This window comes from Galeopterus variegatus, unplaced genomic scaffold (genome assembly GCF_000696425.1).
Source record: "Galeopterus variegatus unplaced genomic scaffold, G_variegatus-3.0.2 Scaffold307, whole genome shotgun sequence".
In the NCBI taxonomy this organism is placed as follows: domain Eukaryota; kingdom Metazoa; phylum Chordata; class Mammalia; order Dermoptera; family Cynocephalidae; genus Galeopterus; species Galeopterus variegatus.
This window is the reverse complement of record NW_007726418.1, coordinates 250,238-268,383: the sequence shown is the minus strand read 5'-3', so window position 1 is coordinate 268,383 and position 18,146 is coordinate 250,238. Positions and strand designations below refer to the sequence as shown.

The 18,146-nt window shown below is 39.1% G+C and overlaps 1 protein-coding gene across 2 annotated transcripts in view; it reads right to left on the bottom strand.

Annotated features, from left to right (window-relative positions):
* The window catches only part of LOC103586124 (kinesin-like protein KIF15), a 34,376-nt gene that overhangs the window by 4,138 nt on the left and 12,092 nt on the right, over positions 1-18,146 (bottom strand). The window contains exons 4-15 of one of the 2 annotated variants that reach the window (XM_008567277.1): positions 15,863-16,013; positions 15,570-15,655; positions 14,503-14,572; positions 13,671-13,757; positions 12,738-12,842; positions 12,032-12,157; positions 10,100-10,246; positions 7,496-7,597; positions 6,347-6,456; positions 2,476-2,697; positions 1,815-1,890; positions 1,096-1,133 (exon numbers count right to left, since the gene is read on the bottom strand). In XM_008567277.1, the coding sequence (XP_008565499.1) occupies positions 1,096-1,133; positions 1,815-1,890; positions 2,476-2,697; positions 6,347-6,456; positions 7,496-7,597; positions 10,100-10,246; positions 12,032-12,157; positions 12,738-12,842; positions 13,671-13,757; positions 14,503-14,572; positions 15,570-15,655; positions 15,863-16,013 (1,320 nt within the window). The remainder of the gene's footprint in view (positions 1-1,095; positions 1,134-1,814; positions 1,891-2,475; positions 2,698-6,346; positions 6,457-7,495; positions 7,598-10,099; positions 10,247-12,031; positions 12,158-12,737; positions 12,843-13,670; positions 13,758-14,502; positions 14,573-15,569; positions 15,656-15,862; positions 16,014-18,146) is intronic. The other variant, XM_008567278.1, reaches the window with a different exon arrangement.

Here is an 18,146-nt window from a genome sequence, read left to right as displayed (position 1 = left end):
AAAAAAAAAAAAAAAAAAAAAAAAAAAAAAAAAAGAAAGTAGCAAATTAAATTGATACTTTTTAAAAAACAAGAGTTTTATTTTCAAATGTCACTGTTTTCAATATGCTGGAATGTCTATCCTTTGCAACAATTTAAACTTAAAATAAAAAATTTTAGGTACAAAGTCAATTTTAAAAACATTCAAGAGGGTAAATGGTGTTTCAAAATTCTTTTAGGAGGTTATAAGGAGCAAAAATGTTTGATGACCTCTGTTCCTGATGAGACTGTCTACAAAGTCCAATATCTTTTTTTTTTTTTCCTTTTTGTCTTTTTTCGTGTCCGGCAATGGATCGCAACCCTCAGTGTTGCGCCTGTACCGGACCGGGACCGGCAACGGGATCGCAACCCTCGGTGTTGCTCCCACACCTCACTCAGCCAGTGAGCAGGAATGTCATGTGGGATCTGAACCCTCGGCGGGAGCGCCACCGTGCTCCCAAGCGGCGCACTGTAGCAGTGCGCCACCGAGCCGGCCCAAAGTCCAATATCTTTTGAATTTGTTTTATCATTTTATTTGTTACTATCAACCAGTTTACTTATTTTGAACTTGACAGAAAATACAATATACCATGTTCATCAAAGAATGAGGCACTTTATAAGGGTACATAAACTAATATGAAAACTATATGAATAAATTAAAACCATGACTACAGAAAACATGTACAGACCCAAAGTAAAGACCAGAAGAAATCAGAGTACTGAACTATGGGTCTCAGAGAGCGTCAAAGTTTTAAATCAGAGGTAACCAGAAGCAAAAGTGAAAAGGAAAACCTGGTCAGTTACATTGTTCTCATTTGTCCTTGAGGAGAAAACCCATCAATTCCTTAAGAGAAGCTAAGATTTTCCTGGCACTTATTTAAAAAAATGTTTGGATTGGTTTCACATGAGGAATCCCTTTAGCAAGTGGTATTAGGAAAATAATTTTGTAAACACCTACTATGTTCACATATTAATACAAAAGGAAAGAAGTTACTTACCTTGTGGATATAAGTATTTCCTTTAGAGGAGGATAAAGAAGAGATTACAAAGAATTTGAATTACAAAATAGTACACTTACTCTGCTTTTATTTTCAGCATTTCTTCAACTATTTTACTCTATAATAAGATAAAAAGAAAAGAAAAAGAAAAAGATAGCTTAGGTTCTTAAATAACATTGGTAAAAAAAGATCAAAAGGAGCCAGTCCTCTCTCTCTCATGTAAACCAATATCCTTTCCCACAATCCCACTACACACACATAAAGGGGGTATGTACTTATAAGATTTTGTGCACTCTAAGCCCTTAAATAGGCCTCAATATGTGTTTCTAAACTGAGAACTGACAGGCTTACTATCTAGGCATGAAGACAAATTCACTCTTAATTTTCAGGTATGTCTAAATACTGATGGTAAGTATCATGCTAAACAGTAGGACTGCAGAAAAGACAGGAATTTCAACAGTAAAATGGTTTCTAAAACATATAGCCATTGGGCCGGCCCGGTGGCGCACTCGGTAGAGTGCAGCGCTTGGGAGTGTGGCGGTGCTCCCACTGAGGGTTCGGATCCCATATAGAGACCGTTCCGCTCACTGGTTGAGCGTGGTGCAGGCACGACACCGAGGGTTGCAATCCCATTGCTGGTCGCAGTACGGGCGCGACACCGAGAGTTGCGATCCCGTTACTGGTCACGAAAAAAGACAAAAAGGAAAAAATAAAATAAAATAAAATATATAGCCATAAATGCTAACTATAAAAGTATTTCTCAGATGAGAAAAAATTATGTAAAAAAAAAGAATCATACTTTAGCAAGTCTTTCTTTGATAATCTCTTCTTCTTGTTCACTCTTCAGCTGTTCATTGTCTGGATGATTCTGATCACTGCATAGATTGGGGAGGGAGGAGACAGGGAAACACTATCAAGTACTGTACTTCAAATCTCTTATATGCAGCAATGCCCAGCTGTGCAAAGAAAAGCTAACTCTATGATGATTAGGTCAAGTCAGCACAGTTGATAAATTTGGTTGATACATGGGGATGAAATAAGGCACCTCCCCAGAAATCAGGACTTCTCCCAGTACAAAAGCAAGATGAGCAGAGCTGGGAAATCTAATCAAGGCTTGGGTGAAAGTAAAATAAAATAGAAACTTAAAGAGTGTTGGTAATATCTGAAGATCAAATGTGACTAAAAGAGGGCTGAAAGAAAGGACAGGCTGGGAGCCTGGTGTGAACGTGATCAGCTGGGAAGAGGCAACTTTGGGGGTGAGGAGGGTTGCTAAGACTGTGGGCTGGCCTGGCCAGTGGAGCCCTGACTCCCACTTTGCTTAAATTCCAAGCAGCTGGCATTTTCTGATGACCACTCTGGCTTCCCATGTATGTGGACACCAGGAAGGGGCTTCCCTGAGCATCAGACATAAATCTCTTTGTGCAAAAGTAATGCTCCCACAGATAAATTAAGAAAATTACATTCTAGATGACACATCCATCTCTGTGAGCCTGACCAGGTCAGGATAATAAATTGAGTTTCTGTAGGCAGCCCCTGGACCAAGGAAACATCCCTCTTGTAGAATCTGCTGGAATGCCATAGGCTCCTCTAGGAATCTCTCTCTTACTGGTGAGTAAAAGACCATTTCTTGAAGGAAAACAGAAGCTTCAGTAAGGTTTCCTTTCCTTAACGAATCTCGCAGTCTAGACAAAAATGGTAATGAGATCTCAATGAGGAAAACACCCACACCATTAGGGGAAGATGTGTTTTCTGTGCAGTAATCCAGGGATTGGCAAACTTTTTCTGTCAAGAACCAGACAGTAAATGTTTTAGGCTATGGGAGCCATATGATTTCTGTCAGAGCTATTCAACTTGGCTATTGCAGTGCAAAAGTAGCCACAATGGTATTTACATGAAAGGGTGTGAGTACATCTCAATAAAACTTTATTTACAAAACAGGCTGTGGGTTGGATTTGGCTATGAAATGAAGTTTTGTTGTTTTTTTTTAAAGACACAGTTATTCAGTGTCATGACCAGACTATATTATATTTAGCACTCAACAGCATGGGTGCAGAAAAAAAAAAAATGTACATTAAAACCCTTTGTTGGAATGCTTTATACTTTCCACAGAACAGAAAGTAAAATAATGTGTTATATATAATCAGTCACAAGTACAATCCTTCAATCTTTTGCCCATACACATGAGTATTGTATAAAATATGCTTTCTTTGTAACAGCTAGGCCCTGCCACTCCTGTGCTTGGCTGAGTTCACAAATCTGTTGTAACCTGTAGCTTCCCTGTCACTTCTCTGGTTCTCCTCTTTGGGTGAGCTTTGTTTCCTGGCTGTAATTAAAACCTCTTGTCAATGTCATAGCTACTGCTGGTGCTGGAACTGCCTAAAAAGAAGCTCATAATGACAGCCTCTCCAGAACAAATGAGTTTATCTGGGAATAGCAGAGGGAGTGCAATTCTGAAGTATTCAAGCTACGGCAGGCCATGGGCAGATCCAGGGGGGATCAGGGCAAGATGGGAGCTTTTAAAGACAAAGAGAAGTCAAAGTAAGCTGCTTTGAAATAGTCTATTGGTCACAGAAGCTCACTGTAGGAGTTGGCATTTGTTCTTTGGTAAAGACAGATGTTGTTAGGCAACTGACCTAGTGCAGGTAGCTTGTTTGAAATATCGAAGGCCTGAGGAATTTCCTGTGTTGAGCTGTTACAGGCTGTGTACAGGAATGAGGTGTGTGGTATGTGCAGAAATTTCTTGTGTTAGGTATGTTACAGAAATGCACAGTGAAAACTGCTTCTTTATGGCCTCTCAACTCCATTTTGTTAGGATTTTGACATAAATGGCTCCATTTTGATACTGGCAACTTTCACATGCCTTAGCCACCTTAGTTTTGTGGTTGGTTTGGGAAAGTATTGGCTTCCACTACCATAGGGGTCAGACCCAGAGCTTCTGCCTCCAAAGTTTCTTCCCTTCATGGGTCCAAAATATGAAGACTATTTTAATTGCCAAAACCATTGTAGCTTCCACCACCTCCAAAATTACTTCATTACCTTCCTCACTGACACCATATCTTGCCACAACAGCTGCCACCAAACCACCATGACCACTGAAGTTTCTTCCATGACCAAAGCTGTCATTTCCACCAAAACTACCTCCACAACCACCATCAAAGTTTCCAGAACCACTTCAACCTTTTTGGTTGGATGAAGCACTAGCCATCTTTGCTTCAACAGGGCTTTCTTTACTTCACAGTAGTGGCCATTCACTTTACAGTATTTCTGCATGACAGGCTTAACCATGGAGTCACGGTCGTCAAGCATTATGAAAGCAAAGCCTGTCTTGTCACTGCCTCAGTCAGTCATAACTTCAATCACTTCGATTTTCCCATACTGCTCAAAATAATTTCTTAGGAGATGTTCTTCAGCGTCTTCCATAATGCCACCCACAAATATCTTTTTCACAGTTAAGTGGGCACCTGATCTTTGAGAATCTTCTCTTGAGACAGCTTTCTCTGAGCCATCCGCCTCGTGTGGCCTTCCATTTACGGCTGTATCCAACTCCTCCACAGTGGCATAGGTGACAAATCCAAAGCCCCTGGAGCACTTGGTGTTTGGACCTCTCAGTACCCACAATCTGAGAGTGTTCTCAATTGCTCAAAATGGCTCCTCAGACTCTCATTGGTTGTTTCAGAGCTCAACCCTCTGATGAAGAACTTCTGCAGCTATTTGGGCTCTTGAAGAGTCTCTGACTTACACATGATGGCAGTGGGAAGAGACTTTAATGATGCTTCCTTGGCAGTGTCCATGGGCAGAAAGGAGTAAGCTAACTGAATGTATCTCTGAAATAAAGTATTTTTAATTGTGCTTTTACAAATGATCTGGAAACATTCTACATTTCATGCTCATACCAACTTTTTGACGGTGGGGGAGGGCGGTGCAGTGCAGCTGGCTAGTATGGGGATCCGAACCCTTGACCTTGGTGTTGTAACATCATGCTCTAACCAATTGAGGTAACCAGCCAGCCCCCATACTAACTCTTGATAAAAGACAGTATACCAAGTACAAGGCTTTTCTTTAATGTGACTGGACGTGGGGGTAAAGCATAGAAAAAGTAGGTGAGCAAACTGTGGACTACCTGCATCAGAATCACCTAGAAGGGGAGGGAGTGCTTATTAAAATTCGATTTCTGGTCTTCAGAAATCCAGCCCTGCTAATAAATCAGATCTCTGCTCTTCACTAAAATTTGAAGAGAACCATTTAGGAAGAAATTGTTAGCATAACCACAATTAACATCCTAAATTTCTGTTTTCTCAATTAGGTTTTGGACAGTGCATCTCAGGGCTGCTTCTGGACAGGGCTGGGGAGCTGCAGGAGTGGGCAAGCTCTGTCAAAGACTTTCTGGCAACAGCAAGGATGGCAGACACCCGTAATCTGGGAAGTGGAACTCAGTAAGGGCCTCGATCCCAGAGATGCCCTCTTTGATTCAATTAAACTTCCTGCATAATTTTATAGGCCACTCTCATCTCCAATCCCTCACTTGAAGTTAACAATAGACAGGATCGTAATTCTACCTTGTATACTTAATAACTACCTTTTATTAAGTGATACCCTTCTGCTGAGCACTGTAACTGTCACTTTATACATGTTATTTTAAATCTTTAAAATACCTTGTGAAGAAGATATCATATTCCTCATTTTATTGCTAAGAAAACAGGCACTAGGGTTAAAAAAAAATGTGTCCAAAATCACCTGACTTTTAAGGGTCAAAGACAGGACATAAGTCTGGATGTGGTTGCCCTGGACACTATGCTGTGCCATTAGCAAATGCAACTAGAAAGCTGCCTTAGCTGAAGCCCAAACATATATACATAAAGATGCCTAAACCCAAGGGAATGCTCCCCTATAAATGCTAAGGATCTTCTTCTTGTCCTGCCCAGGAGCTTTCCCTGGAGCACGAGTCATGAAGTAAAGCCAACTTGTAGGAATTTCTCCCCTTTTCTGCAGAGTTTCTTAAACCTTATCTTGTTGACTTTATTTACTCCTTTTTAAAAAAAAAAATTCTCTAAAAAATAGTAGTTTGGTTCAAATATTTCACATGTTTTAAATTCATTTCAATAGCCTTACAACAATGCAAAGGTTAACAGAGTAGGTGAAATCACAAATGCCTTATGCTTCCACTCTGGAAAAAGCGATATCCTCATCAGACCTGATTCAAAAATCAACCAATGGAGCATCTCCTAGATTAGGGGGAAATACTACACATTGTGAAACCAATCCCAATGTTATTCATTTAACTACATACAGGTAGGCCAAAATTTAGCCCAGAGTCTGGTGGCTCTTTCTCACCTGTTTTCCTTTTGTCTTTTAATATCATCCAGCTGACCTTGAAGGAGCCAATTTTTCTCTCTTAACTGCTGAGATTCCAGGCATAGATTTTCCATTTCACACAACTGCTCCTAATAATATATCACATAATGTCTTTTCAGAAAACACATGATAGTAGGCATTATTTTGCTCCCCAATGCCAGGACTGAGATAGGTATTCCTTTTTTAAGCTCTTCCTATACACAAAACACCACAGTGGGTATCCCTGAATAAAAAGCAGACTGTGACAAGCTCTCAGAAGCCTAGAACTGTGACTCATGATCATATCCATGGTGTTTTGAACAGTTTCTTATCAATATCACATAATTTATTAAAATTCCTTTTTGAGGAAAGATGACAAAAAGTGTCTGATGAGAGTGTAGTTGGCACAACCTGTATGATATGATACCATTGTGTAAAACCCTAATGGGGCAGGGAGAGAATGCTTACAGACATGGTTATGTATTCACTGAAAAGCTCTAAAAAAAAAGAAGAAGAAGAAAAGAAAGAATAAAAAAAGAAAGAAAGAAACTGGCTACTTTGGGATCAGGAGTAAGAGGAAGACATTTCTCTGTCTATCCCTTAGTTCTGTACCTTTTGAGTTTTGTATCCTCAGTAACCATAAGGATATTACTTGTTTTAAAAAATTTAATTTATTGGAAAAAAATTACCCAGTTACCTTCATTCTGAGGATTTCAGCATTTTTGACTTCTCTGTCTTCATTTAGTTTTGTTACAAGGTGTTGCAAAGAAGTCTTAGAGGCTCTTCCATCTTCTATCTGTTGTTCTTGTGCTTCGGTGTTTTGCCAAATGTGTTTGAAAGTGAGGTGGTGTTTTAGGACTCAAATAAAATCGCATCTCATCCAAATACCCAATTAAGTGATATTATAAAGATTTTATTTTAAATATATATGTCAAGCACATTAAAAAAGACCAAACTATTTAGCTTATTATCCTAATTGTTGTACAAGTAAAAGAAACAAAAAACTGGTACCTTTATCAAGTAAAAAGCAGACAGAGGATGTTAGTGAAAATCTTTTTCTTAAAAAAGATAAAGCGATGGTCTTAGTAATTTCCTAATCTGTACAATTCACAAAACTGTTTATTTCTCCTGAAATGCACTGAAAAATACCTGAGGATATTCAGCAGCAGAATCCATCACATGTTCTAGTTGCCTCGTTTTGAAGTTATATTCATTCTTCTTCTTTTCTCCTTCCTCTTTCTTTTGGTTTAGCTGGGAAAATCGAACAGGTATAAAGTTACAAGTTAGAAAACAATATGGGGCACATGGTCCAATTAAGAAAAAAAGCTTCCCTATCACCAGTCATCAGGAAAATGCAAATTAAAACCACATTGATATCATCTCACACTTATTAGAATGGCTATCATCAAAACAATGAAAGGTACAAGTATTTGGGAGGATGTGGAGAAAAGAGAGTCCTTGTACACTGCTGGGAACTCAAATTAATATGGCCATTATGGAAAACAATATGGAAGTTCCTCAAAAAACTAAAAATAGGACTACCATATGATCCAGCAATCCCATCACTGGGTACATATCCAAAAGACTTGAAATCAGTATGTTGAAGAGATATCTGCACTCCTACGTTCACTGAAACATTATTCACAAAAGCCAAGAGATGGAAGGGCCGGCGCATGGCTCACTCGGGAGAGTGCGGCGCCAAGGCCACGGGTTCGGATTCTATACAGGGATGGCCGGTTGGCTCACTGGGTGAGCGTGGTGCCAAGCCAAGGGTAAGATCCCCTTACCGGTCATCTTTTAAAAAAAAAAAAAAAAAAAAAAAAAAATAACCCACTGAGCTAACTGGCCAGCTCTGATTCAGTATTTTTTTTTTCTTTTCCTTTTTTTTGTCTTTTTTACTGACCGGTAACGGGATCGCAACCCTCTGTGTGATATATACACAATGGAATACTATTCAGCCTTTAAAAGGAAGCAAATTCTGTCATTATGTTAAGTGAAATAAGCAGGCACAGAATGACAAATATTGTCTGATCTCACTTATATGTGGAATCGTTAAAAAGTTGAACTCATAGAAGTAGAGAGTAGGATGGTGTTTACCAGAGGCTGGCGGGGTGGGGGCAGGGGACACAAATGGGAGATGTTGCTCAAAGGGTACAAAGTTTCAGTTAGACAAGAGGAATAAGTTTTTGAGATGCACTGCATGGCATGGTGACTATAATTAATAATAACATAATGTATATTTCAAAATTGCTGAGAGTAGATTTTAAATGTTGATACCACAAAAAAAAATAATAAGTATGTGAGGTGATGGATATGTTAATTTGGCTTGATTTAATCATTCCACAATGTATACATATATCAAAAAAAAACCAGATTTTGGGCCGGCCCGGTGGCGCACTCAGTAGAGTGCGGCGCTTGGGAGCACGGTGGCGCTCCCGCCGAGGGTTCGGATCCCATATAGAGACTGGCCCGCTCACTGGTTGAGCGCCGTGCGGGCGCGACACTGAGGGTTGTGATCCCGTTGCTGGTCGTGGTATGGGCGCAACACCGAGGGTTGCGATCCCGTTACCGGTCACGAAAAAAGACAAAAAGGAAAAAAAAAAACCCCACATTTTATCCCATAAATATATACAATTATTTGTCAATTAAAAAAAAAAGATGTTTTGGGGCCGGCCTGGTGGCGCACTGGATAGTGCGCCGCTTGGGAAGCGCGGCGGCGCTCCCGCCCGAGGGTTCGGATCCCACATACAGACCGGTTCCCGCTCACTGGCTGAGCGAGGCGCGGGAGCAACACCGAGGGTTGCGATCCCGTTGCCGGTCTCGGTCCAGTACGGGGGCGACACTGAGGGTTGCGATCCGATGCCGGACACGAAAAAAGACAAAAAAAAAAAAAAAAAAAAAAAAGATGTTTCATAGAATGCTACTTATATTTAAAACAGAAAAGACAAGCTTCCCAGGTACGCAGAAATATGCTTTTTACATTCTTTTTTAGGACTTGATTAATAATTTGAAAAGCAATAAAATATTAAAACAAAACCTCAGGGGCCGGCCCGGTGGTGCACTCAATAGAGTGTGGTGCTTGGGAGTGCGGCGGTGCTCCCACCGAGGGTTCGGATCCCATATACAGACCGGTCTGCTCACTGGTTGAGCGCGGTGCAGGTGCAACACTGAGGGTTGCGATCCCATTGCCGGTCGCGGTACCGGCGGGACACGGAGGGTTGTGATCCCGTTACCGGTCACGAAAAAAGACAAAAAGGGAGAAAAAAAAAAAACCCTCAGCATTTTTTAAAAGTAATAAATATGAAATCTGGGGTTACTTTTTGTGTCTGTCTAACTTGATTGCTACTATAACCCAATCATCTTTTCTCTCACAAATTTATACTTTTTCAAAATTTTCTTTTTAAGTTTCATAAGTAATAAAAGGATCATCTGAGAAAAATACAAAATATAGAACAACAGCCAAAAAGACGACAAAAGTCAGCTATAACCTCACTATAATGGCTAGACCTTGCTGCCATGTGTCAAGGACCCAGCGGGAGGGGAGGCAGCCAAGCAAGTCTCAGTTCATGTGAGCAAACCCAAGTCATTAAGATTCCAAGTTTACAATCCACAGCGTAACTACCAGATTACCTAAACACTCCATTAGCCTACCGTGTGTACATAGAGAAATTAGCCAAGACAGGAACATCTCAAAAATTTCAGCTGTGGATTCCTCCTGTTCCCCATCTTGAGTGACACCTCTGTGCATCTCACCTTATGCTGAAGTTCTTGGATCAAGGCCTCCTTCCTGGTCAGTTCTTCCTGGGCAGACTGCAGCAGCCCCGAGTGTTTTTTCGAAGCCTCTGTGAGCATGTTTAGCTGCTCAGTGGCATGTGCCAGGTCCTCACAAAGCATATCCCTCTGTTATGGGACAATACCCACAAAGGAAGAATTTCTTAATTGTGGTACTCCGATAAGGATTCGTAAATCATTACTACGAACAATTTTTAAAATGTTAAGAAAGTTTTATGTAAAAACGTTTTTTTGCTTGTGTGCTAATCCATTTCAAGACAAATCAATCAGTTAATGTTTAGCTGAACAGGTCTAGATATAAATATTATTACAATAAACTCATATAGATATCCCAATTGAGGTATAATTATACTCTCCCCTCACTCCCAGGATCTCAAAGCTGATTTCTCTTTCCTGGGGAGGACTCCAGGCATAGGTTTCTAGCTTACCTGTTGTCTCACCAATTGACTCTAGTCCTTTCTACAATGGAAACTAAATAGCTGTAGAGATGCCCCCACCACCAGTTGGGGAGGGACAGTTCACCAGACCATAATACATTGTCACGGACCACCAAAGTTTCAGGAAGTAGCTTGATGAAAAATGGCACAGAAAAATAGAAGTCCTATAAGTTTGCAGACATAATTTCTATGCATGTAGTGTATGTAATCCCTACCAAATTAGAGAAGAATCTGCTTATCCGATCCTTTCCTTTCCAACTGTACACGTACGTATGTGTGTATATATGTATGTATATGTATACACACATTTTTCCATGTACTCACTCTTTCATTGTATCATCTTCATTGGGTAGGCTTATTTCACCTTATGGATGCACCATAATTTAACCCATCACTAAAAATTTTGGTTGCTTTGAATTTTTCACTATTATATGCTTGAGTGTTTTACTCTCATATCTAGACTATTTCTTTGGGCTAAATTCCTAAAAGTACAAACTCAAAGCATGTGCAAAAAATTTAAGGCTAGCTTTTACCACACCACTTCCCAAAAGATTGAACCTACTCCTCCAGAAGTTTCAGTTACTACCCTTCTCTGCACATCTTCAAGTCTTAAATTTTACCAGTTATAAGTTCAAAAAATAGCACATATTTAATTTGCACTTCTTTTATTCCAAAGAGGTTTATGTGCCACTAAAATATCAGGATTTGCCTAAAATATCTCTAGAAGGATAAACAAGAAACTGTTAACATTGAGTGGCTGAGGGACAGGGAGGAGGGATAGGAAGGAATGTATAATACTTCTGAACCATGTGAGAGTACTGCTTAATTTTTAAAAAGATAAATTTACAACAACAACAAAACTAAAAACCTACTTTAGGTAAAACACGAGACAACCCTGAAATTAATCTGTTAACCAGCCCTTTCTCTGCTCCCTGCTGCTACCACTGCATCTAAGTAAATAGTTTCCACGTTGTTCACCCCACCATGGTGTCAGCACAAATGAACAAAAATAGGTCAACTAGATAAAATAAAACAATTTTTTGTGTGTGTGTGTCTTTTGTCTTTTTCCGTGTCCGGCAACGGATCGCAACCCTCAGTGTTGCCCCTGTACCGGACCGGAGACCGGCAACGGGATCGCAACCCTCGGTGTTGCTCCCGCGCCTCGCTCAGCCAGTGAGCGGGAACCGGTCTGCATGTGGGATCCGAACCCTCGGGCGGGAGCGCCGCCGCGCTTCCCAAGCGGCGCACCTATCCAGTGCACCACCGGGCCGGCCCAAAATAAAACAATTTTAATGGTATCTCTTAATTGCCTGATTACCTACTCTAAGGAAAAGTGGCTCTAATTATTAATTATTCCTTTTAAAATACTCTATTTATTAATTAATAATTTCAACACAAAAATATACATATTGGCAATATGGCAAAAACAAAAAAGTCATGACATGTTAGTATCTACCTCTATGTCCTCAGAGAGTATTCTCAGTCTAAGGGTTTCTTTCAGATCCAGAATATCCTCTTCCTGTCTCTTAATCAACACTCTTGTGCTCTCTTCTTTGTCAACCAAAGCAGAGTTGTATTTGCACTGCAACGAAAGTCATAATACAAGAGCTATCTATTTTCTTATCTTTTTGTTGATTAAAATAACAATGAGTCTGAGTTCCAAGGTGATAACCAGATTAACACAAGTTAATTGAATATTTATTCAATATTACTTGTTAAATGAAGGAATGGAAGAATAAAATGCATGAACAGTAAAGAGAAATGGAAAAGTCCCATAAATATCAGTAAAATAAAAGCATCTAGTTTTGTCATCTTTGTCAGGAGACTGCCTTTGGAAATAAACAGAGTGCTGCAAGCTCCCTTTACAGCAGAGGAATGAGGAACATTAACACAAACCTTTGCCTTGACACAAGCACAAGAGGAAGCATCAACATCCAACTTAGATATATGCTGGAGGAATAAGTGGTTACTTTATATAGGAACTCACTCACTTTCTACATAATTAATGTCTCTGAACTTAGGTAAAATGTGTTATTTTTTCTTGAAGCAACTAAGGAACACCATATTAGCCTTAACTGTCACAGGCATTTGTTAACCTCTTGAGGAGTCTGTGAAATGTGTCTCATGTTTAAATTGAACATTTTGTTGGTGACCAAACTTACATTTATGTCCTTCCGTTCTTGTTTCAGGGTTTCTATGGTTTCTGTTTTCTCACAGGTAGATGTTCTTAGCTCCTGGATCTGGTTCATGAGGTCAGCTATAACTTCCTGATGAGGACAGAAACAATATCTTCATACCCAATGACATTAAGGAGGAGATAATTTTTAAATGATAAATCATTTATCTTTCCTAATAACAGCATAAGAAGTCAATTTTATTTTAGCAAAACATCATAGGTCACATTACATTATTATCAATTTATATTTTAATGGCCTTATACTATCTATTTAATCGCTTGCTCTGGTTTTATGAATGAATAGGAGCTGGACATAAAGATTTTATACCCAATTTTATACTTGGACACACATATTATATTTATTATTCTAGTTAAAGTCAACACCAGGGATTTAAGAATTTGTGCCATGGGACTTAGAGTCAAAAATGAAGGGTGAAACTAATATCAGCATCCTAGCTAAAAGGGCAGGATGTTTTTTAGAAACACTGCCATCCAGGGCCGGCCCGGTGGCGCACTCAGTAGAGTGAGGCGCTTGGGAATGCGGTGGCGCTCCCGCTGAGGGTTCGGATCCCATATAGAGACCGGTCCGCTCACTGGGTTGAGCGTGGTGCGGGCGCGACACCGAGGGTTGCAATCCCGTTACCGGTCACGAAAAAAGACAAAGAGGAAAAAAAAAAAGAAACACTGCCATCCAAAGTAGTAAGAGTAGTTTGCACTTGAAGTTATGTGGAAAACTAACTTAAGTGGAAGACCTCTTTCTCTAGAAACCTTGTAGATGAACAAGACCAAACTGCATACAGAAATGCTAGCTATCAGTCACCCTGGAGATGCAAGATGTGGCAGAAGAATTGGATTGGAATATTAAACCAGCATTTAAAAAGAAAATGCACAGAGGGATGTAGCTTCAAACTCCATCTACCTTGTCAGCATCCCTAGTCTTTTCCAGAGAACTGATCACTTTTTCAGTAGCAAGCAAGCTCTCTTCTAGTTTCTGTATTTTTGCCATCTATGGGGAAAAATTAACATTTTTAGAAAAAGAATTAAATCACAAAGTTAATCACAAGGACATAAAAAAACCTAGTTGAAATCTGCTTTTCATAATACAGAGTCTACACTAGGAGTAATACTTGAAATGATAAATTAGGTTGAAAGACAATGATTTTGTCTTTTTTTTTTTAAAGATGACCAGTAAGGGGATCTCAACCCTTGACTTGGTGTTGTCAGCACCACGCTCTCCCACTGAGCAAACCGGTCATCCCTATATGGGATCCGAACCCGTGGCCTTGGTGTCATCATCACCGCACTCTCCCAAGTGAGCCACGGGCCGGCCCAAAAGACAATGATTTTGTGGTCTCTTACAAGACACCATCAACCAGTTATGATTATACCACCTAGGAGTTAGAGAAACAAGAGCTGAAAAATAATACAACCAGCCAAGGGCCAGCCCGTGGCTTACTTGGGAGAGTGTGGTGCTGATAACACCAAGGCCATGGGCTCGGATCCCTAGATAGGGATGGCCGGTTAGCTCACTTGGGAGAGCGTGGTGCTGACACCACCAAGTCAAGGGTTAAGATCCTCTTACAGTCATCTTAAAAAAGAAAGAAAAAAAAAGAACCAGCCAAAAATTCCATCTTTTTATTACTAATTCCCAACAACTGAAAGGTGAAACAGTTTTAATAATAAACCTCTTAGAGATTAGGCATAAAAGTTATAAACTTCAAATTCTACAGTTAAAGTAACAGGAAATTTACCTGCTGCTCACACTTAGCCATCTCTTTCTGTTTCTCTTGACATACAGTCTCAAGAACTTTTAAGATTTCTCTGGAAGAGAAGAATGATCTTTTACTCCTGACTTCAACCAATGGAAACAGGAACTGAGTATGTTAGCACAGAAGAGATTAAAGACAATGCAAATAAACTTTATTAGGCACATACTTGGTATTAGGCATTATATTCCAATGGGCATCAGAACTTTGAACCATTTCTTCAACAGCTAATGAGAATTTTTGTGCCATGACTGTTTTTCTTGAGAGTGTTTACTACTCTCTAATATAGCATACAACATATAGTATTTGTTATTACTTGTCTCCCTGTGCTAGAAGATAAAATCCACAGGGACAGGGATGTTTGTTCACTGTTTTACCTCTATATGTTCTGGCATTCACCAGATCACTTCCTGGCTACTCGGATATCACTAAATATTTGAATGAATGAGTAAATATTAATTGTCTGTAGGCAACTGGATGCATGCGCCACGTTCACCACTGCATACCAGGGCCTAGAAAAGAATCGATCTCATAGTAAGAACTCTTTAAGGATCTACTGAATAAACTAATTGTTCTCATTAGAGTAATAATCAGTCTATTGGCTGAAGCCAAGAGACTCTTTGAGATTACCAAGGAAAAGAACTTGGAGATGCAAGAAAATGGCCTTCCTGCTAAGGTACCAGGAAGAAAAAAGAGCAGCTAGAAAAAGAATAGTAGAGACAGAAATAAAAAGCAGTCTCTACTTTCCAATAATAAAAGAAACAGAAGTCATCTTATTATATATACTGTGACTTATTTACAGAAGGCTCTGAGTTCTGATCACTACTAATTGCTGTTCATTTAAAAGTACCATAGCTAGTTATTAAATGCTTTAAAGGATAAAGTTTCTCTACATAGCCATTTATACAAAAGAACCTGATGTTCATTTTGAAATGCTTAAAAGAAAAATAACTCTTTACACGGTACTAGAAATAAAAAAAGAAATATAAGATAAAGAATGTGGTAGTAAACAATATTCTAGTCAATTAAGTAAAAAAATAAATGGCACTCACTTAGAATTGCTTTCTTTATCTTCTTCAAACTGTAATGACAATTTGTTACTGCGTTCTTTTTCTGCCTCGAAAAGCTCCATCAAATTCTAAAAGATACCGTTACGTTACATTTTAAGTAACTGTTACCAGCAATGTGTGGTCAAAAAAATATATCAAGTACCTTGTATGTGACAGGCACTGTGGGCAAGTATAGGAAGTTAGGGAGAGTTCAGAACAGTCCTTGTCCTACATTCAAGAGAACAGCCACAGATCCAGGCCAAATTCACCAATTACTAATACCCTTCTTAACTTACATTCATATCAGATTTCAGAGTTTCATTTTCTTTTTTGCAGTTTTGGAGTTTTTTTGAAAGTTGGTCAATTTCAAACTTCATTACTTCTTGTAAGTTGTCATAGGAATCCTGTAGGCAGGCTTTGCTCTCAAGCAGCTTTTCATTTTCTAATCTTTATCAGAAAAATATTTTTACAATGGTAAGTATAAACATTTAATGTATTTCTGCTAGTCAATTTATCTGCAGTTCAATTTACCCTACCTACAGACCATTCCCAACTTACATAAGCCTGGACTGATGTAAAGCTCCTCATGGACTTGTGTGAAATGTCCATGATGCATAAACATGTAAGCCACACTGGAACACAGGGTAGTTTGATGGGGATAGAAAAGATAGGGGGGAGTGTAAGCCCACAGCCATCACTTTCTCATTCTCTCTCCTGTGGTTTCAACCGTACATATTTAACTGATTCACAATTTATAGACCCATTTAAAGGTTTCCAGACCTAATCCTCATGTCAGCTAGGCACTGGCTGTTATTTTCCAAGTTTTGTTGATAGCTCAACTCCAACTATTCATCACATATTCTCTCAGCTCCAGGAAGGATTTTTTAAGAAGGCAAATGTGGCTTCAATCTGAGCAAGAGAGAAAATTCCCTCAGCAAGAACTATCTGCTACTTTCCTGGTTTTCGTCCTCTGTTTCCTTCCCCAATATACTGTGGGCATACCCAAGTATATCAGGGCGCAGTGAAGAACTAGCAATCAATCTAAACTGTGGACCATCCAAAAGAGATGTCCTAGCTTATCTACAGAAGGTTATTAGGCATGGAACATCTGTTGTACTAACTCAAAGCAAAGCAGAAGCAGCAAATTACAAAGTGGTATACATCAATTGCTAAAGACAGATGTACAGGCAATAGATGGTAGGGGAGGGGAGCAAATCTATAAATTTATGGTATAAACTCTGTATATGAAGTAGGCAAAATAATCCGAGAAACACATAACAGTGCTGTGCTGTTTAATTCAGAAGACTTAACAAACTTTGAGTGTCACGATAGAGTATAAGCAGTTCAATAAATGATGTACTCAATGTTAATGGGGAGACACTGAGAAAAATTAAATTGTGTCCAACATATTTAAAAAGCTAGGAAGAGCTCAATACTTTTAAGATAGAATTTAAGTACATGAATAACATCGTAGATTCTTAATATTTTTGATCTAATTCATCTCTGACAGGTAAACGCAAGGAAATTAAGATCCAATGAAATTAGTGGAGTGACTTAAAAAAAAAAAAAACTGCATAAAATTAGTTGTGGTAGAGGCAAGATTAGATCAGTAATTCAGAAGTTAAAACAAGTCCCAGGTGTAAGAAGAGACAACAGTGCATCTGTGATAAATTATCAATAAATTACCTATTTTTTTTAACTAGTTGAGTTGGGTTTGTAACACTTGCACTTCAAGTAGTCCTGGGTTTCAGGCCAATCAGGCAACCTGATAAGTGGCCTTGATGTTGGAAAAATGGCCCAGGGTGGTAGAGGCCATGATGACCCAGACTGCACATCCTTCTCTAAAGAGAAAGAAGTGAGTCACACAGTGGCTGATGGTGGCCATGAAGGAATGTGGGCCTAGAGCCACCAAACTGATTTTTCAAAAGGATGCTGAAATACAGACTTTTATAGGAAAATACTCAATTTTTAAAATGATATGTTTTTTTTAAAACCATGCTGAGCAGGCCCAATAAAAACATGTGTATGGGCAGATTTTGGTCCACAGATCTCAAGTTTTCTTCCTTTATTTCAATTCCTTGTGTATCCAGAAAACATTCAACAGCTACAGTTTAATCTTTGCAACTTCTATAAAAATTAAATTCAAGGTTGCCTATCAGCAGCTTTTTTAGAGGGAGCTTATATTCATGATATCACATTCAAAAGATCCATTATTAAATTATGGCCATAGACACAGGAGATATTATCAAAAACACAAAATGGTTTTCAATTATGTTATACAAAAGGTTGAAATTAGCAAGAAGAAAAAAGAAAACAAACAATTTACATCTTAGATTATTTTTGTTTCAAGATTACCAGCACCTGACCAACCAACCAGCCAGCCTCTGGAGTTACTGTGGACAATGGTGACAGCTATTGTTTTGGTATACCTCATACTGTCCCTTCTTCTAGTAAGAGCACACTATTCCCTCCAGAGCAGGCAAATCACCTATGTTGGGCCAATGCCACCTCAAACCCCTGGTAGGTGACTGGTCCAAAAGTGAGATGACTCAAGCAAAACCAATTTAAATTTTCTCTGGG